Raw genomic sequence first — 27,284 nt, 5'->3', positions numbered from 1 at the left:
TAGGCTAGAGCCTTGCAAATTTTGTTACAAAAATAACGTATAATCACTGTAGGCAATAAACACGACAGAGGTTGAATTCGGAGACAAGGATGGAATAAAAGTTAGAAGAACAGTATCCAAAGCCTCAAGATAGAAACCGTATCTAAGGCAAAGCATCTGATATGGAGCCATCCAAGAGGATAGTATTCCCGTAGACCATTCGATCATTTAAGAAGAAGTGCTGTGGCCACCTCTGGCACTGGTAGTACCGGAACCACCGGGGGCAGAACCACCACCACCGCCGCCACCACCACCACCAATGCCGCTACCAGAGCTCTCATTCTCGACCCCACCCTCCTCAGTGTAGTAAGCAGCAGGGGTCACGTCGCTATCCTCGGTGCTGTCAACACCGACAGTGATCCAAGCAAAGATGCCATCAGAGACGTCATCGCCCAGGAGAACGTATTCCATGAAGGGATCGATGGTGTCAGCCTCCTCAGACAAGATGCTATCTTCGGAGTTGGTGGTCAGGTCCTGGGTGTTAGTCGAGTAAGGAGAAGTCTTCTCAACCTCAGTGATCAGGTCCTGGTCAAAGAAAAGCTGGCCGACATGCGAGGTGCTAGAAGAGTAGAGACCGTTGATGGTGCCATTTGCCTGAGCATAGGTCTCGTTGGCCGGGTGAGTCAGGACTAATGAAATCATAATTAGCAAACTTCCGTGAACTTATTATACTGAAGAAGTTCATACCGTGAATGTGAGTAGCGCGGCCAGTGTAGTGACCAGGGAAGATAGACTCAAATTGAACAATACCATCGCTGTTGCTAGCCTGGATACCGCGGAGCCAAGTGGCATCAAGATTGGAAGAATCGGACGAGTCGCCGTTGCCGCTGGCCTGGATACCAGAGTAGACACCCTATACCAAGAACTCTCAGTCTCACTATTTCACAGAACATTTGTTTCTTTTCAGTTAACTGTAGTATTAGAGGTTTTTGACTTACAGTAGAGTTGCAGTGCCAGAGATCCATGTAGACATCTGGCAGGGGCTCACAGGTGTTGGTGTCAATCAACTGGATGTCCATGTATAAGGGAACGCCTCCCTGGGACTCAACAATGTTCTCACGGATGAGTTCACCGGTGACATCTATAAGGAATTAGATCAGTTGAGTAGATAGTTTGGGTATGGTCAACTTACAGTATGGACCCTGAGTGACATCGGGAGCCAAAATGCAGGTGGCCTCAGATCCGAACAGAACGCTGGGGTCGGTCGAGAAGTCGACATTGGTCAAGTTAGACTTGTGGGAAGTGCTCAAGACGCTGTCAAGATCGCGAGCCTTGAGAAACTTGGCAGCTACAGTAGATTTAGCACAGAGACACAATTGAAGGGCTTCTGACCGCTTTTTGAACACGCACCAGTATTGAGACCGCGACGACGGCGGAGCTGCTGAACGGCATTCTCACGGCGGGCAACATTCTTGTTCTCGAGACCACGAGCCTTGAGTTTTGAAGCACACTGGGACAGACTGCGAGTCTGCAATTGGGCGTTCTCCACGAAATTGCGGCGCTCAGCGGCCTCGGCCTTGTGATCATGGCCGGGATGAGCAGATGCGATAGACGCCAAACCGAGAAGGCCGGCGCTGACGACAGCAGAGAGGTGAACCATGACTTGTATATATCAAATAACTCAAATCAATTACGGAGTTCGAAAGAAAAGATTGTGAGCCCAGAAGGTCTTGATTTAATGATGTTCGTGAAGACAATTTCATGTTGGACAGTCGCCCTCTTTATATTCCCAAGATGCCAATAATTGGCAGAGGCCTCGCCGATGGTGGAAAACGCAATCCTCCTACCTCATTCATCTCAATGATACTGTAAAAGATCGATATGGAGAAACTTCCTTCGACATCCGCAAATCAGGAGCTCTCTGTTATTCAGCGGGCAGGGTCGAACCGAAACTGGGTCGTTTCCAGGTCCCGCAGCGGAGCAAGCGCCGCCATATCGAGTTCCTTTCAATAGAGTCTGGGCAGTGGATTCGGATTCAGGTTGATTTGTGATGTGCTCTCTTCATTGGCCGCGGAAGTTTGCGGACTGGGGCGGCACCGTTCAGCTTGATCTGGCCTTGGAAAGATATTCCGCAGATGATGAATCACGGTTGAATTATGGCATGTGCCTGCTGCCAAGCCGGTGCAAAGGAGATTCTTTTGCAACATTCTCCACGCGGAGAATTAGGGATGAGTGATAATAGGGTCCATTTGTACAACATAGAACCCGGTAAGTGGAGGACCCGATGATCTGCAGTGGTGACGAGGCGCTATCCGGCTAGCCACTGCACGCCCGTCTCACACATCCTTGCCTCAGCCCTCTCGGGGGACCTTGACGTGGGTGGACACCCCTGGAGCACTGTCGGTGCTCTCCAATTCAGGTTGGGCCCAATCGTGAATCCTAGTTTGATCACAATGTCCGTTCCAGCTTTGTCACGGGTGGCGCGGACCTCCAGGCCTTCATTGTTGACAAATGCTCGGCATAGGATAGGTCCTAGGCAGTATGCCGATCATCACCACATCAATGGCATCATTAGCTCAAGGACCGTGGTGAAGCTCCCGGCTTCTTGGAAACTCCCCGGGCAACGTACCCGTACACGTACCCCTTCTTGGCATCCCCGTCGTCCTGGACTTTCACTGATATTCCGGCAAGACGAAACATATTAGAATGCCGTTCTCGATATTTTGGGACTGTGCCAAGTGTAACTCAATATCTACGCCCGGAGATATTTCTCAATGCTCTCCCAACGTGAAACCGTTGTGGATGAACAATGCGATATAGTCGTGGAAAAACTTCGCCAAGATGGCTTGGCATTGCTTGCCCGAAGATCCTCCACCGCCGAGAACGTTTTGTGACGGGCAACCGAGCAGGAGTAGCCAAGTTGCACTCAAAACGCACCGGTCGAAGTAGTTTTTGGTAAGAAACACGGTCTCAGGTTGTCTTGTTCAGTGTTCTCGCTATGCCGTTTGCCAAGTTCTATGCCCCTATCACACGAGTAGCGCGAGCAATTGCTTGGCGCTCAACCGTGCTTGAACACATAGGGCAATTGTTTGAAAACGTTGGGAGTCGGAAGGCACCAGCCTGAACCGAATATGTGCGGTTCAAAAAGATTCAAAAAGAACATGATTCATCACGTAGAATGTTACTTTGACTATATTTGAAAGTAAAATTCCTGCTTGATTTCATGTTTAAACATATGAAATGATCGCAAATCCCGGCCATTCGAGTCGGGGGAAGCTCGACATTAAATAGTAGGATAAATATTTATCCCCCTGAAAAGCCACATGTCCATGTCACCACTAGAATTGCTGTATGAAAGAGAGGAGGGAGGAAAAAAAATCTATCGGCGGAATTTTCTTGTATCTTAGAAAGATTGCGAAGCGCGCTTGGCCGCCCGGTTGATGATCTAAAGAATGGAGCCTAGAATATTTTGGGAGCATCTTAGGTTAGTTAACATGCAGTGTAAATACCTCACAAATTTCATCATAGTGGAAATACCATATCTGTATTTTCCAACCTTCAGGAAGGATTTCAGTAGGGAATGGATCGGTTATATTGACATTATACATGGAGAGAATTAAATCCGTGTTCTGTGTTATGGTCATGAGAAATTTCCAGACACATTGTTTGGCTTGCGCGTAGAGGTACATATGATTCCTGTGTAGATCGCTCAATTACATACAGCGGCGGAATATTTTGACTTCCAGTAATATTCGCCGAAAGCCTTGCGACACCATAATTTTTCTCAAGCATCAAATGATAAGGATAGACTATCAGAGAGATTGTGATGGAATTCAAGAATTGAAGGGCCCCGTGAAGTTGGGGGGTTTTCGTTTCGGAAAATCTGGTCAAGTTGGGTCTGATGATCGGAATGAAGTCAGATCGCCCGCTGAAGAAGGAAATTCTAGGAAAGTGGAGAGCACCTATCATGAGCACGATGAACAAAGGACTGATTTTGTATGTCTCGCTGCCAATAGGTTAACACCCTGCTGCAGTAACTCATTGATGACGAACGTAAAGTGGGTCGTATCGACATCCTCTGCCGAGTCGGAAGGAACACTTCAAGCAGCGGTTGAAGATAAATTTATCTAGTTCATAAAGCGCATGAACATGCGTCTAATATTCTAGGAGCAGGCATGTGAGTTTAAACCAGTCCACCAGATCTCCGACCACTGTATCTTGCCTTGTCATCTCAATCGGGTCAATGGAATCAAGCACGCCCCCTTTTCAAAGACAAAGTGGCGTTGATTACAATTTTGTGAATGAGTTCTAAACGGTTTGGTCGAGTTAAGCCCAAATACATCCAGCAAAAGGGACATCAGGTCCGCTTTTCCGTGATCAGGGGAAGTTAGTTATACATGCTGTGACACTGCTAGATTCGGTTAAATTGTGCTTCCAGGATCGGAATTTCGTTTCAGGATCACACGTATATTGCACAGCGGCAGCAACAAGGGATATCATCTGCCATGAGATGGTTCATCGGAATGAGAAAATGTGCTCAGGTAGTGTCTGCAAACCCCGCTTCCATCAATCGAGTAATTAGGTTAATCATCTTTTGACTGCTTCCCGAAGTACAGGGAGAAGGAAATTGTTTAGCTGTCTATCGAAGTTACTAATAGAAGGAGACTGATTGTTTGGGGTATTCAAGAATTTAGATTATATGTATAAATACAATTCATCAACATCCATTAATATATCAACAAACGAACAGCGACATAAAATACGTAAACGCATGACACCTTGGTATTTGCGCTAAACAAAACAACGGAACCAGCCAGCTTGCAAGTCAAAGACGAGACAACCTGTGAATCAAGCAGGCGTCCAGATAAGTAGAGTCAGAGGGGACCATGGAAGACAGGAGCCTAGACCTCGACCTGAGAGACGACAGCAGTCTCGACCTTCTTCTCGTCGTAGGTGACACCCATCTCCTCGGCGAAGGTGGAGTGGGGCTTCCAGCCGGCGGAGGTACGGGGGTGGTCTCCTCCATCATCTTGTCGACCTGCTCCAGGGTGAGGCCCTTGGTCTCAGGGATGAGGAAGTAAGTGTAGACGAAGGCGCAGGTGCAGAGAGAGCCCCAGATGAAGAACACCTTGGCACCGAGGTTGCCCTGGTCGGCGTCGACCATGTAGGGGGTGATGACGGCAATGATCTGCGAGGTATGTTAGTCAGAAAGCTTTGGTCCAGAGCGTTGTGGAGAGGATAAATAGGGGAAGACATACGCAGTTCCAGAGCCAGTTGGAGGCAGTGGAGAGGGCAACACCACGAGAACGGATGGGCAGAGGGAAGATCTCGCCGATCACGACCCAGGCACCGGGGCCCCAGGTGCTGGCGAAGAAGAAGATGTAGATGCAGATGAAAGCAATCATGGCCGACACAGCGTGGGGGTTATCGCCGTCAGTAACGCCAATGATAGCAACGATGAACTGGCAGATAACCATGCCCAGGGCACCCCACAGGAGAAGGGGACGACGACCGATCTTCTCGATGGCGACGAAGGACAGGGGAGTGGACAGCACGTTGACGATGGTGGTGATCATGCTCAGCAGGAAGGGGTTCTGAATGGTGCCCAGCTGCTTGAAGAAAGTGGTACCGAAGTAGAAGACGAAGTTGACACCAGTCCACTGCTGCATCATCTGGAGGGAGGTACCGAGGACAGTACGGCGAATGTTGCTGTTGGGGTGGAAGATGTTGCCGCTGAAGCAGTTCAACCATGACTGGAAGTAGCCACCCTGGGGGATGACCTGGGTCTCATACTGGAAGTTGGCGTCGATCTCGTTGAGCTCCAGCTCGATGTACTCAGAATCCTCGGGCTGACCACGGATGCGGGCAAGGGAAGCGCGAGCGGCGGCCTTGTCACCCTTGCGGATGAAGTAACGAGGAGACTCGGGCAGCAGAAGCAGACCAGTACCCAGGATCAGAGCCCACAGCATCTGCAGGGCAATGGGGATACGGTAAGATCCGGAGTCGCTGCGGTGCTCAGTAGCATAGTCGACGCAGGAAGCCAGCATCAGGCCAATAGTGATGCAGAACTGGTAGCCCGAGACAATGGCACCACGCACCTTGCGGGGAGCAATCTCGGACATGTAAAGAATGATGATGGCCGAGACGAAGCCAACACCGAATCCAGCAATCAAACGACCAGCCACCAGCAAGCCCAGGCTGGAGGAGGCAGTTTGGAGAACAACACCAATGATGAAGATAAGGCAACCAGCAACAACGGTGGTCCGACGACCAAACCAATCGGCCAGATCACCAGCAATCAGGGCACCGAAGAAAGTTCCAGCAGAGAGAATAGAGACGATCAGCGACTTCTTCCAGGACGGGACGACGAACAGATCCGTGGGAGTGGTTGCTTGGTCCTGTCAAGAGCAAAAAGAAAATGATATCAGTATGTGTGTCACTTGCGGGAATCCCTCTCCAGGGTAGAGCAGATTTGCCTTACGAGGTTCTCAAAGGTAGTGATGAAGTAGTCCATGCCCAGGACACCGCTGATATATCCAGAATCATATCCAAAGAAAATACCACCGAAGGCAGCGAAGGCGCACATCAGGTACGTCTTCAGGGTGACCGGGGCCTCGACGCGCAGGGCGTCGACGCTGCCCGAGGGGGAAGCAGTTCCACCAGGCATTGCAGAAAGATTCTCTGCGGTGTGAGGTGTAGTAGTAGTGGTGGTGGTGGTGGTAGTAGTAGTAGAAGTAGTAGAAGTAGTAGAAGTAGTAACGTGCAGGGTGAGACCAAAAGGCTTAAAAAAAAGAAGTGTGAATAGTCGATCGAGAAGTAGAATAGACAAGGATAGGAACAAAGACACTACGAGAGGGGGAAACGAAGGCGGTTTATATTCTGCAGACTGAGGGCTCCTGTCAGGATCCGACACCCCAGATCCCCAGGCTCGACAGGGCAGGGGGTGGGCACGCAAAGCCCCGATACGATACAGTCCCCATCGTGTGTACCGTGTATGGAATGGCCGAGTAATTGATTACGGATTTTGGCCACTCTCGGCTTCTAGACACGGCCGGGGATGGTGCTAGACTCGGCTGGCTCTGCACGCAGATTGGACCGTGAGGTTGCGACCCGTGCAATTCCCGACGAGTGACTCGAAAAAAAAGAGCGTCGGACGGTTGAGCTGAGATCCTACCATCGCTAGATCGAATCGAGACTAATGCGGGACACGCTACCCTGAAAACACCATGAAAATGAAGGGACCAAGCCATGCGGGTAGAGGAAACCGGGGAAGGTCTGCACGGATCAAGCCGTAGGTAGGCGAGACGCCGCCGCCGGTTGGTTGAACCAGACATGGGTTGGACGCTAAACCGAAGGAACGGGCGAAATGATTGGAGTGCCATGTGAGCATCGAGGGGTGCTGAACGAGGCCAGCCAAACAGAGGCTCGGGTCCAGGCCGACTTCTTTCGTGGGGAAAGGGACCCTTTGCTTGGGTCAGGGCTTTTTTTGGGTTTTTTTGGTTGTTTTTTGGTTGTTTTTCGTTGCGCTTGTTCCTCGGCTCCGGAGACTCGCGCCGCTTCAGGGTACGACTCCGCGGCGTTGCGGCGCTTGATTGGTGGTTTCTCCGGCAGCCGCTGCGCCACAGCTTTTTTTGGGCTCTTTTCCTCTTCTTTGCCTCTTCGGCTTTTTTTTTTTTCACCTGTTCGTGACCACGTTGACTAGGACTCGGTGCTAGGACTCGGTGCCACTATTCCCCTATAGCGCACTCGACTCGGGCCCCCGACAAAGCGATGAGCTATTCTGGTCGTTGCCGCGACTCCGCCCTTCGCCTGCCCCGAGTCGCGTGAGCCGCTCGGCTGACCGCGCGAGACGGCCATGTCCGGGCTTGGACTGGAGGATACCGAGTTGGCCGAGTCGATCTGGGTGACCACCAGGGAAACCCACCTGGGAAACGGGCTTGTCCGTCTGTTCGTCTGTCGGTCTGTAGACAGAAATAGCCCCAGGTCTACATCCCGAAGGTCTCGGTCGCACCGGAGGCCAAACAATCCAAACTCAAAAAAAGAATTAAATCAAATAATCAAATCAAAAGGAATGATCCGTCTGAGTCTTGGCCCTCAGACAGTTTCCATGTAAGAAACCACCACCTAACGCCATCGCGAAACAATCACTTCTCTTGGCGCTGGAGTTCAGTGGTAGAACCAGGACCGAGCAGCGCCCGTGCCCGCGACGGCTCGACTTGGCAAGCGTTTCTAGGTATTGGTCGATGGGCGATGGTCGCGACTGTCCCGGTCTACTACACACACTGCCTAACCCTACTCTGTGACTCTGTCTCGGGGAGGCGTTGCCCCCCCCCCCCCCCCCAAAGCTCGAAAACCCTTTCCGTCCGAGACGGTTGGAAAGTCGAGAACACGACAGGAGACACGCGGACCAGCATCTGGCCTGTGACACTCGATACTCTATAGGAGAGGACCACAATGGTAGGCATTCAACTTCAAGCCTACACCAACGCGCCACCCCCCTCGCCCAATCGCATGAATCAAGGCGTAAGCCCCCCGGAGGGTGCTGTACAGCTTCCCCCACCCCCAGAAGCCCCCAGAAGTCTGTAATGCCCATTTCCCCCATTCAGTTGCCTGTTCTCGCGCTCTCTTCCAGAATTGCCCACGGGGATCCTAGCCAATCACGCCGTCAGCCCTCGGCTCGCGGGTCCCACCTCTCGTGCAGCGAAACCACTCAGTCAGTCAGTCAGTCACCCTAAGTCGCTCCCCATCCCCCAAGAGGCGCCCGCGTGTGGGGCCCCTAATGGCTGCCCCGCAATGAAGAAAAAGAGCAAGACAGAGGGAGAATGTGGCCCCGTATTTGCTTAATCGGCGCAAATTGGGGTCCAACAAGCCCCTGCCCGCCAAAACCCTGGGAAATCGGGATAGAGCGTACGGGTAGGGTTGGGCATGCTCGTCGGGCTAATATCGGGCCAACCCCTGTGAGGGGATTCGTGGGCCAGGGCCGCATGCTTGGCGCCGCGATCTCACCCTCGCCTAGGGCTGGAAAGAGGATCTCGCAGAAGCAGAAAGCCGTGTGTGACATTGAGCTGCGATTATGGTTTGGAGGAATGCCGGGGGTGATCCCCCTCATTTGGCCCCGGGAAATATGACAGTCTGACACAGGCACAGTCTGACTGTTCACCGGTGAATCGATGGGAAACAAAAATTAAATAATAAATTAAAAAAAACCCGCATCGATCAAAGAAATGGCCACCAAGGCCCCAAGTCTGGGACAGCTACCAGCTACGACCCAGATGAAAAGGTTATAAAAAAAAGAAAAGAAAAAAAAACATCCCAAGGCCCAGCGGGAAAAACAGAGCACGGACGGCGATGGGCCCGTGGCTCGATTCGTAGATAATTTCCACGTGTTTGACGGGGACTAGATTCCCATCGCCAACAAGAGTTCGCCCCCAGGAGGAGATCCAAGGAGAGAACCCGAACTGTCAAAAGACGGGCAAGCATTCCCTCCGATCTTAGCACCGATAGACCAAGTAATCAGCGTGTGCTTGTTCTTGCTCTTTCTCTGCAGAGAATTCCAGGATTCTGTGTACCCTTCTCGACTTTTTCCCTATAGAGTTCCATCGCCGCACGGCACCGTAACATCGCGGGTACGAAGCAAGAACGCCTCCTTGGAGAAAAAAAAAAAGGAAAGAAAAGAAAAGAAACAACCTAAGAAAACCAAGCTCATGAGGCCACCTGAGATTTGCAAGGAAAAATCAAACGACACGCTAGCCAGTGCCATGGGGAAAAATCGAAAACCACTCTCTACCAATCCCCCCTCTTCCCCCCACTTCCACTAAAAGGGCAAATACTGTATGAATCTTGTCGGCTCTCAAATCATGGTTCAATTGGGGCTGGCTCAAGCCAGACCCCGACTTTACCATCCGCCCAGTCGGCCTAAGTAAAATGAGGCGGGATGTGTGGCATTGTGACATTGAGGGTTTTTCGGACGACTCGGGCTAGGATGGCGCCTTTTTCCCCAGTTAATTCAAGGGTCTAGGTCTTGGTTCGGCATCCCTAGCGTGTGGGAACCCCCCCGGCTGCCCGCCCCATATTCTGCCGACCAGGCAAGCCGACTCGTCTTCACCGGACATGCGATCGAAATATTGGCATGCCGGTGAGAGCTTTGCGTTAGAGCCGAACCTTACATGTCCCGGGGTAAACGGGATCCGGGGATTTCTGTCTAAGCCACGTATTGTCTCTCCGGGGGCTCGGCGTGTGCCGTAGCGTTGAGCGTTGACCCCGGATCCTGTCGGGGTCTATGGGTTCGCAGATTGCGGAGGAAGCCCTCGGCATGCTCCGTCGCTTTCATGATGGAACGTGGGGACGGAGAGGGGTTACTCGTCGGTCTTCCAATTTGTTGACTAGTGTGTATTGTTCGTTGAGCGTATAGCTTGGCTGATTAATTCCTGTGAAGCTAGTAGTACCTCAATAAAAATACAAGCCCATGGAACCGACAAATTCCCGGATTGCCCAAGCCCGGCTCTTGGGTCAAACAGTTATGAGCGATTTCAGACAAAAAGTATCCAGGGGAATTCCAGTGCCCATCTTTTACCAATGGATCAAAGATCCATGGTAAACATTTCTTCGGAGTCTTGGATATCACAAGTGTTGATCTCGAATCCCTCCAGCATGGCCCTTGCTCGCCATCTCTCGATGCGGTCAACATAGTCCTTGATTCCCTCTCCCCAATGGCTTGCCTGGCTGACAGTCAGCCTCACGGCCTCTTTCGCGTACAGCCCTTCGCGGTTGAAATAGCTTGGAGTGCAATCGGCAACACCTGAGACCCCATAGGCGCGCGTCAAAACCTGCTCAGTCCACTGTGTCTCGCCTTCCACAGTGGGCTCAATAGAGAATCTCAAGCTCTTTCCGCTAGGCTGGCTACTCGAAACAAGTTTCGATACAGTCGATAGGATGTACCCGACATGGATCGAGAGCTGGTCGAGCACATACATCTGATTTGCTGTGGCCCCGGCCTGTGACGGTCCTGGGAAGAACAAGTTTGGGAAATCACGACTGATGACACCATGAAGGGTTTTAATCCCGGTGGTAGATTTTCCTTTCAAGGTGCCCCCGCCGCGTCCGGTAACGACCAGCTTGCCACAGTCCACGCTGCTGCCATACCTGTATCCTGTGCACAGAACGATCGCATCTACCTCATACTCTATGTCATCCAAGAGAATACCATTTTGGGTCAAGGATCGAATCCCCATTCCATCAGTGTCTATCAGGACCACATTGTCTTGATTGAAAGCCTGAAGATAGGTGTCGCTGAAGCACGGTCGTTTGCACCATCCTGGGTACCAAGGCTTCAATGCCTCCGCAGTAGCAGGATCCTGAACAGACGAGTCTATGCGGTGATGAAGTCTCATCTGGCGGAGGTAGTCTTGATCCAACACCTGATGGAAAAATGTCGAATGAAGATTTCCAGGTCCGCCTCCGAGGGCGGACCAGGACGGCATCCGAGTCCACGCATCATTCACCATATTCACCTGCGGAAGAGGATACTCATTTGACACAAAAGCGTTGAAGTTCTCCATTCTCAGTCGTTGCCACCCCGGTTGATTTGCCTCCAAGCCCATGGAAAATGGGGTAACACAATTATCACGCCTGTCAACAGACGAGGGGGTGCGTTGGAAAACTAGGACTTTTTCAGCCCAGTTGGCGAGCTCGGGAATCACCTGAACAGCACTTGCCCCAGTTCCAACCACAGCGACTCTTTTATCAATCAGATTCACTAGGTCTGGGCTATCCGGGGTTCCTCCGGTGTAGTTCCAGTCCCAGCGTGAGGAGTGAAAGACGTGACCCTCGAACGTTTGTGCACCTCGCAGGATGGGAACTTTGGGTGAGTTGAGAAGACCGGTCGCGAGAATTACAATGTCGGCTTCGAGCATGGTCGGTATACCAAACCCCGGAAGAATTTGAGCTTCCCAATGAAACAGTCGGTCATTCCAAGTCAATGTTTTGACGTGGGTATTGAAAAGGGCACGATCTGTTAGGTTGAATTGCCTCGCAATGCGATCCGCATGATCTTTCAGTTCAACTCCGGACACGTATTTCTGGGTAGGCATGTACGCTGTGTCATCAAGGAGTGGCATATAGATGTAGCTCTCAATATCACACTCCAGGCCGGGGTAGTTGTTCCAGTGCCAGGTGCCTCCGAAGCCACCAGCTTCATCAATGAAAATAATTTCTTCAGCGGTACAGAATCCGCTTTGTATCAGGCGAACGGCAAATAGTAACCCGCCAAAGCCAGCTCCCACAATCAAAGCTCGATGGTGTATCTTGTCAAGAAGTTGCGGGTTGCCGAGGGCTTCTCGATCTCCCGGTTCGATGCTTGCTGGCCCATATATCAGATCGAGGTACTGCCGGAGGCCATCTGGTCGCAGGCGCTTATCGCGCTCATATTTGTACTTTGTTTTGATTTGAGAAATGCGCTTTGCCTGGGTGGAGTGATGACTCGTAGTAGCGTGCTGCGCTGTACAGCTGGGGCCAAGAGGGGACTCGCTACCAGACTCCATCGTTAGTGTGGAGAAATGAATTGAATGTTAACAGAGTCAACTGAAGAGTTAACAATGAAGTCGAGATGTTTTTTTTTCCAACAGCTTAAGCAGGCTTTGGTTGACCTGGGCGAGGATTTGAAAAGCCCTCTGCGACTCGGACATTGATGCATTTAAATAAGAACTGCTGGCTAGGGAGAACCTCCAATTGAAACAGCCCAGCACGTGCTGTCCCTCTCGTCAATTGTTCAATGGATTCATCAACAGATTCAGGCAAGCGCGGTGGACGTGATTAACTACTTGGCTGATGTTTGTTCAAGGAAATAACGTTTGCCACAATGTTTATTTTGAGCCTCAGGTCCCGTCAGAATGGATACGGTGTGGCGGCGTGCTACGGACCGCCATCTATGCTTCTAGTCATCTCCTCGAAATACGGGCAGCACACCTCTTCATTCTTTGAAGAATATACATTATCCTATCTTCTTTGTTCACTTCTAAGATTAATACAGCCGTCTGCGAGCTTATCTCTCTGTTGGAAAATCTGGGAGCAGTTGGAACAATGATTTCCGATGATCGAACTGAATCGCTCATCGAGCTTGTTTTTCTTGGATTAATTTTCGCAAACCTTGGCGCTTCTGATAGGTATCGGCCACTCCAACTCAAGGGGAAATCGGGTTTGCTGAATCCCGGAGTCTCAGTGCCTCAAACAAGCTCCGGTCCATTGCTTGCTTTTCACCAGCAATGCTGTCGTTGTAGACACACCAATGAGAAGGGTGAATCGCGATCGCAGATCGGCCCAACGAAATTCGATTCCTGCCCTTCATCTTGGCACTCCCAGTTCAGATCTCTCCAGGGAATAATAGACGAGGTGCGATTTCAGACCGTCGCCGGACAAGCGGAGATCATCCAACGCCAAGACATCGCCCACTCCTATTCGGCCGGTGTGAGAATCCTGGTAAGCACTAGGTATGAATCGCTGGACCCTTCGGCTAAACCCGAACTGGGTTTCATGAAAGCATTATCGGACGAAGGTACCTATGTTTACCCTGTTTAAAAGCCGCATCCCGGGCCATTCATTTCCGCAGCCATTTACAACAATGGGGCTCAAATCACGGTTTCTTTTGTCTTTACTGGGGAGTTCGGTTCTGACTATTGCTGAAGAGGTTGGATATTTCGAAGACTCCTCGATTTGTGCCGACTCGAAGGGACTTGCCACTTGCTACAAGAGCGCAGCCACTAGCTATGCCAGTTGCATCGCCAACAACTGCAGTGGAGGAAGCAAAGAATGCTATAACTCTTGCAATGGAGATGCTAGCTGTATGGCGACGCAATGCCCTAATCTAGGAATTGACTGCATTAATGCGTGTGGGTGCGTGCAAAGTGTCAACCAAATCGACTGCATTGCCTCAAGTTGTTGGAACCAGGTAAGGCTGACAGAAAGCGATATCCATTATCACAGATTATTGGTCTGACATCTCCGGGAAAAAATCAGGTTTATTCTTGCGAATACCAGAGGACAGTCGAGGATGTTCTCAATCTCTGCGCGAAGACCGACATGGATCAATTACCTTTCTGGCCACCCCCTGACGATGCTCCCGCTAGATGCTCCTGCAACCTTGGCAAAATAGACCGCAAAGAAAACTTGATATCTGCACATCTTACACAATGTGTGAACAATGAAACGAACCTTGCTCAATTTTCGACGGTAGACGAAATTACAGATTATTCACGGGCTTGCACTTGCTGTGCTATGAGCGGATTTGTCACCGCGTAAGTTCTCTACTGAACGAGATCCACAATTTTGTTCTTATTAAATCTCATTTTCCAGTATCTGGGGTACATGCCCGAACACCAAACCTTCAGACCTTGGAGCAGATGCTTGGTATAGCGCCCTCCTCGAACCAAATGACTGGGAGGATTGTGGACCCTATTTAGCGTCATACGACTGCGCAGGCGACCTTGGATATGGCTCTGATGATGCGGGTGACACCACTGAATTCTATAAGCCAAACAGCCTTCCAGCCAACGGTACTGAGACTATGTACAATACGGGCGGTGTTTTGTCCACCCCTGTCAGTGGTGCCACTTTTACCTGGACATACGGTACTGTACTGCACGCAGTCACTGCTGTATCAACAGACAACGTTGTGACAGCGACAGGCACTGGGGGTGGCTCGGGAAGTACAGCCACTCAAACTGGAGCCAGTGCCACCAAGACTGGGGCTGCAGTGTCATACAGATCTCCTTCTTGCCTCCTCTTGGGTTTTACAGCCGTCCTGGCTTTAGCTTTAGCTTAGGTAGATGATACTAAGACCTGCACACGTTACCACATATTTTTTGCGTAAATCGGGTTGTAGATTGAGGTTACGCCTTCTCAGTCAGGCTATTTGATCTCCGAACACGTCATAAATCTCGGGTGACTATGCTAAATAATGCGAAAATAGTATACAAACATTTTTCATTCATGTAGAACTCTATTAATATCTACAGTAAGAATAGCGGGGTGTTTGGCCACCTAGGCCTCACCCTAATAAGCTACTGGTAAAAGAACTTACAATTTTATGCTCTACTACAACACCAGAATGCATTCACCATCTTCGCTCCCACTTTTCTGCCGCATTCTCTTACATGGCTTCAAATAGATGCTTTAGATGGTGATCATCTTTTACTCTTGACGCTTCCCGAGCTGCGTACACAGATAAAGCGTCCATGGCATCATCCCATAAGATCAGGAGAGCAATTTTAATCAGAGAAAAATGAAATGAGAAAACAGGAATAGTATAGATCATACTCTCTTGAGTGTGGTTCTGAATGTTTCCTACCACGCGTGCCGAGAACGCGGTAGAGCCAGTGACTGGCGGAGATAGGGTAACTTTTAATTGTCTTGTTTCCCCAACAGCTTTATCCACCCTACGAGCTTCCGAAAGTGAATTCTGGAATACCAATGGTACCGATTTCCCAGGTCTTACCACCATCGCTGGTTGACATGGTACCGGTGACTCCCTCTCCCTTATACATCGTGTTGATGTAGTTAGGATCAGCAGAATCGAGGATGATTTTGGCGTTGATCCAAGCTGGAAGAAGACAAAAACCCATCTTATTAGTGTGACTGATATCAAAAAAAGGCTTCTTAATCCAGGTTGAGATTCAAAAACTCACTGTGAGCAGGCATAGTACCGCAGTTATTCTCCGCGCATTCAACAGCACTTCCCCAGCCCTGAGCCTCGCCGTCACTTGTGGAGAGGGTTGAGACAGTCTTGTTGTTGACAAGAACAGTCTGGGTATAGTTTCCGGTGGAATCATCAAACTTGTCTGCAAATGTCTCAGCTTCTTTGGTCCCAATATCATGTTAAGGCACTTAATCCACACATACAGTGCATTGTCACCTGATCTCCTGCAGTAGCGGTGGAGGAATCACCCTGAACAGGCATCTGCGTCGTAGCTGCCAATCTTCAAGTCAGTATAATTCAACAATTTCATGAGCTCCTGGCTTGGAATACTCACCACTGGTAGAAAGGAGAGTGTAGGCAAAAATGCTCCAAGTGCTGGATTCCCAGTTATCGGCAATAGACTGAATCAAGTCACCATTGGAGGTGCCCATTCCCACCCACAGGGATGCATCACCAGAGCTGCCGCTCGGTGCTTTGGGAAGAACCAAGGTAGCAGTGGACTCGCGGATGAAAGAGTCAGAAGAAACAGGTCCGGTACTAAAAGCAGGGCCAAAGGCAGCGTTCACGGAGGAGATCGCTGTCATTGCGATGATCGACATAGCTTGGTTGAAGGACGGCATGGTGCGAAGGTAGGCTGGTAGTTCTCGAAAATTCCGACCGGCCTCGTGGTTCTTTTCAAATTTCTCTGAGCAAGGACGGAGGTATGAGATGTTCTTTATATGCTCTTCCAGCGACAACCATATCTTGTCTAATAGATGGTGCTTCCTTGACATTCAAATTGGAGGGGGTGAAATCCCTTAATTAATCCGTCTGAACCATTTACTCGGCATTTTCCGCCAGTCAAAAAATAGATTTGAGGCACTGATCTACAAATCAGGGTATAGGGCCGTAAGGCTTGACAAGAAATGGAATGTGGAGCAAGCTCCGTTCCTCAAAGTAGTAGTTTCAAACACAGGGTCAATTTATCCGCCAGAACTAGTGTTGCAGACCAAGACATCGGTGGCTTTTGTGATCTGCAGGTTTGGCAGCTCGGGCGTAAGCCCTAAAACAAGCAGTGAGAACTATTTCTCCATAGGTCGATTTATTCCGGGTCATGCTACCCATCAGTGGTGAGGGCTTCCATTCAATGTCTGCCATGAATTTTAGGCCTAGACCGTTTAGCATTAAATATGACACGCAGATGAAACGAGCTCAGTGCTTCAACATGACACGATCTTTGGTGGAATTGCCTTCTAATGCCGTTGATTCTACCTCAGGCAACTCAGTGCACCTCAAGAGCCTAGGAACAGATTCTTTTGAAATATATGCTCGATAGATATGTGGATGAATAGATTACAGCAAAGATCCAAGTCATAATATGTACCTTACCATTGAATGGTTCGGGCTGATGGGTTGTGGAGCTTGTCTTTGTGGGGGCCTACTTCATTCTCAAAATGCCATTTATCAATCCACAACACCGAGGGAACGAGCAGGAAGTTTTCGATTAACATGGTACTCCATACATGAATGCTGGAAACCTTTGGGATTCGTAAGTAGCTTGCAAAGCACTTCTCGCTCTTCTCGCTCTATGACGTCATTCTCATAGTTGCGACCGAGGGCAGTGTGAGAGTGTGGAGGGCATGGTTCAGAAGGGATTTCCCAAGGAATAAAAAGCGAACTGATCTCATTAGACGCTGCAGTTTTCTCTCAGACCTGAAAATGGACAATACATAAATATAGCACGAATGCAGAGTCGTTCCTGCATCTAGGCGGATCAGAAAATATATATATACCCTATTTTCTTCTAGCATGCAAAAAGGCTACTTAGTGATCTCGATGGACTGAAGGTCTCTTGATTGAACCATTAAAACCTCCACAGATGTGATAATTTGTAAAAAACTATCATCAACTTAAGTATTTGCAGTGTTTATTTCTCCTTCTTATGCAGCTAAGTTGTCCTCGGACCACAAGCCTCGATAAACCTATTGATGTCCCAATTCATCAATTCATGCCAGTTACGCTTATCTATCTTTCAGCATGATGAAGTAGACAATGATGAACCTCTGCCAGGACAGTAAGTATCTCCATTGGTATACAGATGCCTCACTTTTAAGGTGAGGTTAAAAAACTTGAAAAAGTGCTACCTAGCTTCTGAGAGGAGGGCAGTGGATCACAAGCCTCGGAAGCAGGGCGCTCCCCACAGCCGCCGATTGCGTTCCCAACACAAGAAACTCGGTTGCAACATTTTGCCTTGCCATTGCCGTAGGCCAGCGCGCCTGGACCCGCCCCAATAGCCTTCTCTCACCCCCTGGAACTCTCACTTTATCCACAGTCCGCAAACTCACCACAATGACCCAAGCAGGAACCACAATACTCGCCGCCGCCGTGGTTGCGGCAGGCTACCTGAGCGCCCTCTGTGCGACGCCTCCGAACCCACCTCTGGACCAGAAAGATCGGCACACCACCGACCGCATTAGTTTCATGACCGGCTCTGTGGCGACTGTGATCCGCCGAATCGTCGTGACTGCCATCATGTATCACGCGCTCTTGACAGTGCTCCCGACATATGCGCCCGATCGCATGGCACAGATGTGCCCACACCTGCAGAACCTCAACCCGGCATTGTTTACATGGAGCACCACGACAGCCGGTGCCTTGCTGATGATTTTCACGGGCGCGTTTGTCAGATTAGCTGCCTATAGGGGGCTTAGCCAGAATTTCACATTCCACCTGGCGGCGCCGAGCCAGCTAGTGACGACGGGGATATACAAGTGGATGCAGCACCCGAGCTACACTGGCATGGCGCTGATTTCCCTGGGGGCGACTGCACTCTTTATGCGATGGGATGGGGCGCCTGGGTGCTGGACCCGGGAGGCCACTATATCTCAATTGAATGGATGGGGCTTGAGTATCGCGGCAGGGACTTCCACGCTTGGACTGATGATGCTGTTTACAAGGGTGAAGGACGAGGAAGAGATGTTGAAACAGAAGTTTGGAAAACAGTGGGATAAGTGGCATCAGTCGACGAAACGATTCATTCCTGGGATCCTTTGATGGATTTCTAATATCTAGACCTTTCCTTCTATCCCTCAATACTAAATGAACACCTTCTAGATCCTGAATAGTACATGGGCTTGTCTGATGAAAAGACAATTAAAGGCATCCCAATCTTCCCTGTTCTACACTGAGGCTTTTTGCGGCGCTGATGGCCTATGTGTGACCTACTTCTCGTGCACTGTTGGCTCTGGATCCTCGGTTGTATGTACAGCGTGCAGGGAATCAATCGTGAGATCCACTCGAGGGCCGGTAAAGTTCTTACGGCCATCCACAACCCACTGGAAGGCGGAGATGCTAATAATGATGGCAAAGGCAGCAATGGCGTAGTCTGAATCGAATAGTCAGTGATCATTGTATGCTTCAAATGATTCCGATTAGAAATGGAGCCTTACTCATGCTGCTTCCAGTAACAGTGCTTGACGGAGGGAAAACGAAGAGGACAGTTGTCAGAGCGATATAGGCGAGCGATACCTAACAGGTTGATTAGATCCAGTAGTTTCTCAAAGACATTATCAAGAAACATACAATGTCAAAAAACCAGCCAACAGCGTTGGGCAGCTTCCATTTTCGCTCTGGAAGAGCCCGACGTCCTTGCAAGCAATTGACGAGAATAGGCATGGCGTAGGAGAGGTCCAGAGCCACAACGGCGGCAGAGATGATAGCATTGAAAGCACTGAAACGTCAGCAAATCGAGGCTTGCAAGAGTTCGATCCGCAGGCTACTCACCTTGTAGAACCGAGGAAAATGCAACCGAAGATGATCACTACAGCGACGGTCAACATGAGCGCGTTGAGAGGAAGCTTGAGTTTAGGGTGGACAGTTGCAAAGAATCGAGATGCGGGAAGACCTCCATCACTGCGAGAATCAGCATCGAAATTCGAAAGAAGACTCCGTTCTGAGGATTACATACCGTGCAAAAGCGAAGATCATTCGACTACTGGTGGTCATTACACTCAGAATGGCTAGGATCAAACAGACAAGAGGCAGCCTTTGATGATAATTAGCGAACGGTCTTCTTGAAAGGGGTGTGAGGGCCTACATCAATAAGCATATCGCACCGGCCTTGTTCTTCGTCGCATCAATGAAAATTTGTAGAAGAGGGCCAGCTGCCGAGGTGGTCACCTGTTCCATATTTCCAGCAACGAATAGAAGAACAACCAAGAAGACCCAGCCAGTAAAGGTACCGATGCCCACACATGACACCATGATCTTGGGCCCCTCAACCGATGCATTTGGGACCTCTGGCTGATTTTAGGTGACTATATGCGAGTACAGAACAGTGCGGAACTTACCCTCAATCATGTGGGCAACCGCGTCCTATAAGCCAGTGAGCTAACTGTCTTCAGTCCTGGGAGGGAATACTTACAAAAGCGGTGACACCAAGACCTCCTTGGAGCAGCTGTAATTGGAGTTAGGAAGACGTACAAGGACTGACAATTCTCAAAAAGAAAAGAAATTCATACGCCAAGTAACCAGGCGACACCATCAGGCCCTATTGTAAGTTAGTAACTGGCCTAGAGTATGGGTCTGAATTACTACTTACATCCAGTGGTGTTCACAAAATCGCAGAACACGAAGCTGTCCGATCAGCATGAACTCACAGGACTGGATCATGGCTCTGGAACTTACTAGGCTGAGTTGAAATCAGGCGACGCGCAGGCGAGGACGGTGATAGACACGATCGCGAATCCACCGATGGACCACGTAACTTTAGGGAATCAGCCTCTAAGAATGAATCGACTGAAAGGGGGAAGGGCTTGTCATACAGGCACCGCGGTAGATCCATGGCAGAATAGAATTCATGAAAGCATTGATCACAAATGCTCCCATGGTTAGGCCGATATAAATCAGAAACTGGTGCCATCTTTGAGCCACATAGCTCTATTTGTTGTGTTAGATACTTCAAGGGTTACTAGGTATCAAGTGTAGTATCTTACCGGGTGCATAGCTGAGATGCAGCCCACAATAAGTTGACTGGAAAGGAGAGAGTTTGTAGCGACTAGAGCAACCTGAGAAGCGGTTAGTTGGTGATTAAGACACCGACCAGATGCGAAGACTGCATACCCATCCAGCTACATTGATCCACCCTGTAACCCAGGACAGAATGGGAACCCATTTTGGCCAAGCGACTTCGCTTTGATTAGCTAATGTTCAAGGTATAGAGCGACAAAAGCACATACTAGCTGCCACCCAGTGATATTGTCCCCCGGCCCTAAGGGGTGCATGATGTGTCAATAACAATGGAATTGGGAGAAATCAGAATACTTCGATCATCTTACGTTGGGTAAGCCGAAAGAAACTCTGCAAGTGACGAGGCAATGCACAAGTTGCAAAAGCCGGCGGTGACCAAACCTGTGAGATGTTAGCCGATGGATATTCCTATGTGGTTGCTGATCAGCAATCATGGGTCAACAAACCCCAAATCACACTGGTACTTCCCCCGGACGTTAAACTAATCGATAGACTTGCTGACAGGGCAGTCCACGACTGGATCATTGGTTAGCATCATTCCACTACTCACACTTCAGCTCCAAACGCCTATTCGGGATACTCACGTTAAGCACGGCGAAAGCCAGCCCCAGCATTGACCTAAACTGCGGGTGAGTATATCGTAGGTTTGGACTATCCTGGCGCCGATCATACCACATGGAATATTGACGTTTTAACTCCGCCTTATGGCCCATCGCGGCCAGCTGAGCGTCATCGTCTTGCAGCGGAGCCTCTTTCATATCTTTTTGGTGACTCATCTTGCTAGGATTTCGCAGAAAGGGAGATTCAAAATAAAAAAAGATGAACAGAAAAGACCTGAGCTGACCGGAGGATATTGTGTCTAAGTATTCCGAGTGCCCGGTGTCGCCGAAGCACATGGCTATCGCATCTAGTTACGGATAGCGCCGACAGGGTTGTAGCTCGCTAGCATGCGGGGAATGATGAGGTAGAGATCGGTATCCAGTCACGTACCAATCGGCGATTGTGAGGTGGGACTCCGTTACCCACTGCTGCTCAGTCGCGGGCCATCCGCAGGCCGCAGCGCGTCGCGATGTACAACCCCGAGTAGACCAAAGTAACCAGTCGCAATCCTCGTGGCCCCGCCGCCGTCAGAGCGGAATGGTCTTATCGGCCCCGCCCCTTGGCGCTGCGCGAGAGTAGCTGTCCTCTCCGCAAAGCTTATCACCAAGTCCCTGAACGGCCCGGCTTCTCCTCCCTGTTTGGTCAGGATTCGGATGGACATGCCCTACAATGTATTAGTGGCTTCTCCCCGGATGCCCTAGTCTATGACCCTTTAGGCATCATGTCAATATACCTGTTGACCTGTTGGTACATGCGGTCCTATGCAGTCTGCAGCTAACCACTTCAGCGCCGGTACTGGGGGTAGATCCGCTGATAAACTTTGGAGGAATATCATTGCCAAGGCAGGCATCAGTCAGCGGCCTGCTATCGTCCACGAGTATAAGTAATGCCATTGCATCTCACTATTCAGAGCATTGCGATAGTGGCTGACAGCAGCGCCCCTCGCTCTTGGGCTCCACCTGCGTTTACAATTTTTGAAAGATGTTTTTGAAGAAAGAATTGCTGGCGGCAGCACTTGCCGTACAAACCTGCGCCGGCGCAGTGTCGAAGGTGCGCGATGAGAACGCGCAATGCACCAAAACTACGGTCGCGATTCTGTCAGTTCCTAAGAGATGAAGCGTATCCAGCGGATATTCTGACTAACATTTACCCAGAGGAGGGGGAATGGCCGGTGTCGCGGCAGCTGTACGAGGCTCGTCATGTCCTCATTACAGAGTGCAGGTGCTGACATGATGGCCATAGCAAGCTCTCTCGAACTCGTCCATCAACGACTTCGTGATCATCGAGTACCGTGATACACTGGGAGGTCGCGTTGCCCATACCAAATTTGGAAAGGATGCCAATGGCAAGCCCTATACTGTGGAGCTCGGCGCCAACTGGGTATGACATTTTCGTTTGCTACTACATCATACTATAAGGGACGGCATGGCTCATTCCTGTTCAATAGGTGCAAGGCCTTGGCTCACCAGGGGGTCCTGGTACGCAAGTTCTCTCGTTGTCTCGCCTGGACAGAGCTAATCTTATATTAGAGAATCCCATTTGGACCTTTGCCAAGAAGTGGGGTGTAAAAAACACCTATTCCGACTACAGCTCGATTCTCACCTACAATGAGACCGGCTATGTGGACTACTCCTCCTTGCTGGATGAGTTCGAGGACCTCTACGACGATGCGGCCGAGGCGGCCGGAGTCCTCTTGACGCAGAACGGACAGGACCAAACGGCTCGTTCAGGCCTGGCATTGGCCGGGTGGCGGCCCAAGGTCGATGATATGGCGAGACAGGCCGTTGAATGGTGGGAGTGGGGTGAGTCCCATCATCGAATAATATGATACCATATTCTGATCTGACGACAATATAGATTGGGAGGATGCATACTCCCCCGATGAAAGCTCCTTCATATTTGGAGCTGCTGGCTCGAATCTGACGTTTAACCAGTTCAGCGATGCAAACAACTACGTCTGGGACCAACGCGGCTACAATCGGATCATTCTCAAGGAGGCCTCGACCTTCCTGAAGGACAATGACCACCGAGTCCAGCTCAACTCGATCATCACCAATGTCACCTACTCTGAGGATGGCGTTACTATCTACAAAGAAGACGGCAGCTGTGTGACAGCCGCATACGCAGTCTGTACCTTCTCCCTGGGGGTCCTCCAAAATAACGCTGTCTCCTTCAGCCCCAAGTTCCCTGACTGGAAGCGAACTGCGATCGAGAAGTTCAGCATGGGGACCTACACCAAGATCTTCCTGCAGTTCAATGAGACTTTCTGGCCTGAGGACACCCAGTACTTCCTGTACGCCGACCCAACCACCCGTGGCTACTACCCGGTCTGGCAGTCATTGTCCACTCCGGGCTTTATCCCCGGCTCCAACATCATATTCGTGACTGTAGTATCTGAAGAGGCCTACCGCGTCGAACGCCAATCCGACGAGCAGACCAAGCAACAGGTCCTAGCCGTCCTGCGCCAAATGTACCCGAACATCGACATCCCCGAGCCTACGGCCTTCATGTACCCCCGGTGGACGATGACACCCTGGGCGCATGGCAGCTACTCGAACTGGCCGCCATCGACGACGCTCGAGATGCACGAGAATCTGCGTGCGAATGTAAACCGACTCTGGTTTGCGGGCGAGGCCACGAGTGCCGAGTACTTTGGCTTCCTGCACGGCGCGTGGTTCGAGGGCCGCGATGCAGGCCTGCAAATTGCGGCGCTACTGCAGGATAAGTGCGTAAACATTTCAAGCACGGCCGAGGACTGCGGTAATCGGCGGTACTATGAAAGGCTGTACGGATCGTCTCCGTTGGCGGATTATAGCGTTTTTGACGGATGGTCTGTCAGTAGCTTCTACTCAAGTAGTGACTGAGTGAGTTCAGGGGTTGTCTCGATACAAGCATGCGTGTACGAGATTCCGCTGATGATCTGCTTGAGTATTCTGTCTATAGCATTAGGCCTTCCTAGACGAAGTAACGCAATGACCAAATGCATTATTTTCCTTTCGAATGGTTGTCAATCCCAGGTTATCAACACTGGAATGAACTGGATCCGTTACAGAATACGCCGCGCACCGAAAGTGAGAACGATTTTAGAATTTGTTTTCTTTTTTTTTTAATTTGTTTATCTTATTATTTTTGAAGGATTGTGAGTGGCGTCAGCGAACTCTGGGGTGGTCCAAGTTCAGCCCCAGTGTCGGCAAAAGCGGTTTAAAACATGAGAAACATCTGTCCAGACAGCCCATGAAGCCCACATGCAATCTGGAACCAAGAAAAGGCTCCCTCAAAAAGTCGATCCGATTAAAACGCCGTTGTCTGATAGAAAACCTTCATATCATGAATCATGAAACGCCTGCAATGATCGCAACTGCCAGCAGCGCGAATAAAACGGGAAGTCCTGTCCGCCCTCTTTAGCTTCGCTGGTAAGCGTCGAGGGCTTGCTGGACATCGTGCAGGCTGTCCTTGCTCCCGTATGCGTCCATTAGCTGCTGGTTCTGGGCCATCCGCTTTTCTTCCTCCAGCATGGCGTACTCGCGGCGTGCCTTAGCCTCGTTATAGTAGTTGTATCCTGCAAATCCTGGCACGTGGGGACATGTCAGTCACTGAACGATGTTGAAAATGGAAAACTGATCAATGATAAATCATACCGAGACCGACTGCAGCGACTAGAGGAATATACCTAGACGGAACCCAAGTTAGCTTGCGGGTTATGGAATCAGGGGGGGGGGGGGGGTGTTGCTAAGGGGGTTCGACATACCAGCGTCCATGCCGAGGTCTGAGGCTCGGGCCCGTCGGATGTGGGCGGTGGGATTGGTTGGCACCCGGGAAAGCGAACTGAGACATTGTAGATAGTGTAATAGTGAAGAGAGTATTGTAGGAAGTTGAAAGAGGAAGGGATAAGAGGAGATGATGGACTCAGAGTTGAAAGGAGAAAGTAGCAATGTGGCGCGTGGGAGAGTTCGGCCGGTGCAACGGAATTTAAAGATCGCCCGGCTCTGGAATGCGGGAATGCGGGGATTGCATGACGTGGAGAATCAGGTGCTGCGCCAGACGAGTATCAGGCCACAGATTTGCCCTGGACCCATGGGTATGGTCAACTATGCGATCACAATGAAGTAGCCACTCCTCATGTTGTTATGCTACTCAAGATAGTTGCCTGAGTATGGGCAACATGTATACCGGGGATCATCCTTCTGAAGGTTTACAAGCTGAGTATGGAGAGAGCTGGACGATAATTTACCCGCCCAACAAATGAACCATTGGGCCGCGGATGGGGTTCCGTCTCCACTTTCCATGAAGACCAGGCCGAACTATACTCCACGGAGGACTAAACTGGCTGATAGTCCTGCATTGCACTGGGCTAACACAAAAGATCCGATTTTGAAGATCATAAGGGGTTTTCAGTCTATCTTTGGAGGTACGATTAACCGAAATATGAACAAAAAGTCCAACGTAAGATATTTGCAGCATGTCCGCCGACTTAGTGCCCGAGGTTCTGAGGCGCAGCCGGCGCGGGGCCCTCCGGAGTGACATATGCCTAAGGAAAACACAACATTAGCAACAGTCGACTCCAAACGCATTCATCGTTGCCAGGTATGACGACGAGGATAACATCGTGAATGAGATCGGGGATCGGCTGAGCAACCCTCAAAACCCCCGCACATCGAGTTCTTGCATGCATTGAAAAGGAGAACAGGAGAAATCCAAAAAAAGCAAAAATATCTTACTAACCTTGCTGAGGCCACCATCCACTACAAAATCAGTGCCGTTGACAAAACTGCTCTCGTCACTGGCCAGGAAAACCACAGCGTGGGCCTGCTCGATCGCCTCGCCGAAACGACCGCTGGGGAAGTGGACCTCACGGCGAAAGCGCTTGGCCTGGTCGTCACCAAGCCAGTCCTGGAGAAGAGGAGTGCTATCGAGAGGTTAGGGAGGGGTAACTGGAGGTCGTCAGTTGAACGAGGAAAACTCACTTGAGGGGACCAGGGCACAGGGAGTTGAAACGGAAACCCTCGCGAGCGTGCACAACAGCCAATTCGCGGGTCATGGCCAGCACAGCGCCCTTGCTGGCAGTGTATGCCAGCTGAGGAGTAGCCGCACCCATCAGCGCAACAAAGCTGGCAGTGTTGATGATGCTACCACGGGCCTTCTTGTTACGCCGCATGCTGAGCACGGCGTGCTTGCAACCGAACCAAACACCCTTGACGTTGATGCTCTGGGTCAGGTCCCAGATCTTCTCGGGTGTGTCAACGGCATCTGCATCGTCGGCATGCATGATGCCCGCGTTGTTGAAGATCACATCGGTGCCGCCCCAGCTATCCTGAGACTCGATCATGGCCTGCACGTCGGCCTCTTTGGAAACGTCGCAACGAATGGTCTCTAGGCGTGGAGCGTTTGGAACGACCTCTTTCACCTTCGCAATCGCCTTCGCAAGGGCAGGCTCTGAGATATCAGCCATGAGAACGTTGGCGCCTTCGCGGGCGAAGAGGATGGTGGTTTCGAGACCGATGCCACTATGCCGGTCAATTGCATTAGCTTTCTATCGGTATCGTGTTCGAGGATGCTTGCGAGAGAGGATTTACCCAGCCGCACCGGTAATGATGGCATTCTTGCCCTGAAGACGACCGTGGGCAGCAGACATGTTGAATATGGAGAGCTGTGCAGCATGTATTCGTTAGCAGTGTGGATTAAAGCCGGATTCGGAGTGCACATTACCAGCTGTAGAGTGCACTCAACCTTACCGGCTCTTTTTTAGTTAAACAAGCAAAAGAACTCACTGATTCAAGCAGGATGAGAGTGGAATGCCCCCCTTCCCACACAATAATGAGCTGTATACGCGGGGCACGGTGGAGCTTGTTACCTAAGCGGTGACGATACCGCGCTGCTGCTTCGCTATCTAGCGGTATCTCCGAGTCGAACGGCCCCCTGGTCCGAAGCTGATAAGCACCGATCCAGTACACCTCTCACCCCTCCTTCAAGGCAGCCACCGGACTCGCCCTCGTGATAACCTCTCCCCCTC

At 50.5% G+C, this 27,284-nt stretch overlaps 10 protein-coding genes across 10 annotated transcripts; 3 read left to right on the top strand and 7 right to left on the bottom strand.

The window, feature by feature from the left end:
• Positions 1-207: 207 nt before the first annotated feature.
• Positions 208-1,639, bottom strand: N7462_000968 (intradiol ring-cleavage dioxygenase; the record flags this gene model as incomplete). Its single annotated transcript, XM_057072694.1, has 5 exons — positions 208-668; positions 727-892; positions 978-1,120; positions 1,172-1,327; positions 1,390-1,639. 5 exons carry the CDS (start codon positions 1,637-1,639, stop codon positions 208-210), a joined length of 1,176 nt encoding a protein of 391 aa, XP_056939224.1.
• A 3,241-nt stretch (positions 1,640-4,880) lies between these two features.
• Positions 4,881-6,646, bottom strand: N7462_000967 (sugar porter family MFS transporter; the record flags this gene model as incomplete). Its single annotated transcript, XM_057072693.1, has 4 exons — positions 4,881-4,946; positions 4,988-5,167; positions 5,238-6,377; positions 6,461-6,646. The coding sequence occupies 4 exons, from the start codon at positions 6,644-6,646 to the stop codon at positions 4,881-4,883; spliced, it is 1,572 nt and encodes a 523-aa protein (XP_056939223.1).
• A 3,913-nt stretch (positions 6,647-10,559) lies between these two features.
• On the bottom strand, positions 10,560-12,518 carry N7462_000966 (flavin-containing monooxygenase; the record flags this gene model as incomplete). The annotated part of the gene is made up of 1 exon (XM_057072692.1): positions 10,560-12,518. The coding sequence occupies one exon, from the start codon at positions 12,516-12,518 to the stop codon at positions 10,560-10,562; it is 1,959 nt and encodes a 652-aa protein (XP_056939222.1).
• A 1,076-nt stretch (positions 12,519-13,594) lies between these two features.
• Positions 13,595-14,794, top strand: N7462_000965 (uncharacterized protein; the record flags this gene model as incomplete). Its single annotated transcript, XM_057072691.1, has 3 exons — positions 13,595-13,921; positions 13,990-14,267; positions 14,326-14,794. The coding sequence occupies 3 exons, from the start codon at positions 13,595-13,597 to the stop codon at positions 14,792-14,794; spliced, it is 1,074 nt and encodes a 357-aa protein (XP_056939221.1).
• Positions 14,795-15,407: 613 nt separating this feature from the next.
• On the bottom strand, positions 15,408-16,287 carry N7462_000964 (uncharacterized protein; the record flags this gene model as incomplete). Its single annotated transcript, XM_057072690.1, has 4 exons — positions 15,408-15,571; positions 15,657-15,809; positions 15,871-15,939; positions 16,002-16,287. 4 exons carry the CDS (start codon positions 16,285-16,287, stop codon positions 15,408-15,410), a joined length of 672 nt encoding a protein of 223 aa, XP_056939220.1.
• A 1,708-nt stretch (positions 16,288-17,995) lies between these two features.
• On the top strand, positions 17,996-18,700 carry N7462_000963 (methyltransferase family protein; the record flags this gene model as incomplete). Its single annotated transcript, XM_057072689.1, has 1 exon — positions 17,996-18,700. One exon carries the CDS (start codon positions 17,996-17,998, stop codon positions 18,698-18,700), a length of 705 nt encoding a protein of 234 aa, XP_056939219.1.
• A 167-nt stretch (positions 18,701-18,867) lies between these two features.
• On the bottom strand, positions 18,868-21,450 carry N7462_000962 (uncharacterized protein; the record flags this gene model as incomplete). The annotated part of the gene is made up of 18 exons (XM_057072688.1): positions 18,868-19,031; positions 19,096-19,174; positions 19,229-19,376; positions 19,430-19,558; positions 19,614-19,691; positions 19,743-19,944; positions 19,996-20,020; positions 20,070-20,102; positions 20,167-20,195; positions 20,247-20,281; positions 20,333-20,411; positions 20,470-20,584; positions 20,641-20,712; positions 20,768-20,832; positions 20,884-20,915; positions 20,983-21,055; positions 21,121-21,190; positions 21,259-21,450. The coding sequence occupies 18 exons, from the start codon at positions 21,448-21,450 to the stop codon at positions 18,868-18,870; spliced, it is 1,620 nt and encodes a 539-aa protein (XP_056939218.1).
• An 805-nt stretch (positions 21,451-22,255) lies between these two features.
• On the top strand, positions 22,256-24,138 carry N7462_000961 (uncharacterized protein; the record flags this gene model as incomplete). The annotated part of the gene is made up of 6 exons (XM_057072687.1): positions 22,256-22,371; positions 22,429-22,459; positions 22,517-22,654; positions 22,722-22,752; positions 22,804-23,076; positions 23,132-24,138. The coding sequence occupies 6 exons, from the start codon at positions 22,256-22,258 to the stop codon at positions 24,136-24,138; spliced, it is 1,596 nt and encodes a 531-aa protein (XP_056939217.1).
• Positions 24,139-24,675: 537 nt separating this feature from the next.
• N7462_000960 (uncharacterized protein) lies at positions 24,676-25,108 on the bottom strand (the record flags this gene model as incomplete). The annotated part of the gene is made up of 3 exons (XM_057072686.1): positions 24,676-24,842; positions 24,913-24,944; positions 25,023-25,108. The coding sequence occupies 3 exons, from the start codon at positions 25,106-25,108 to the stop codon at positions 24,676-24,678; spliced, it is 285 nt and encodes a 94-aa protein (XP_056939216.1).
• A 637-nt stretch (positions 25,109-25,745) lies between these two features.
• On the bottom strand, positions 25,746-26,906 carry N7462_000959 (putative short-chain dehydrogenase/reductase family protein; the record flags this gene model as incomplete). The annotated part of the gene is made up of 4 exons (XM_057072685.1): positions 25,746-25,802; positions 25,997-26,180; positions 26,239-26,778; positions 26,848-26,906. 4 exons carry the CDS (start codon positions 26,904-26,906, stop codon positions 25,746-25,748), a joined length of 840 nt encoding a protein of 279 aa, XP_056939215.1.
• Between the last annotated feature and the right edge of the window lie 378 nt (positions 26,907-27,284).

This window comes from Penicillium macrosclerotiorum, assembly GCF_028827735.1.
Source record: "Penicillium macrosclerotiorum strain IBT 26536 chromosome Unknown utg000001l_segment0_segment0, whole genome shotgun sequence".
Taxonomy (NCBI): domain Eukaryota; kingdom Fungi; phylum Ascomycota; class Eurotiomycetes; order Eurotiales; family Aspergillaceae; genus Penicillium; species Penicillium macrosclerotiorum.
Note: the sequence above shows the minus strand (reverse complement) of the source record. Positions and strands in the feature narration are given on the sequence as shown.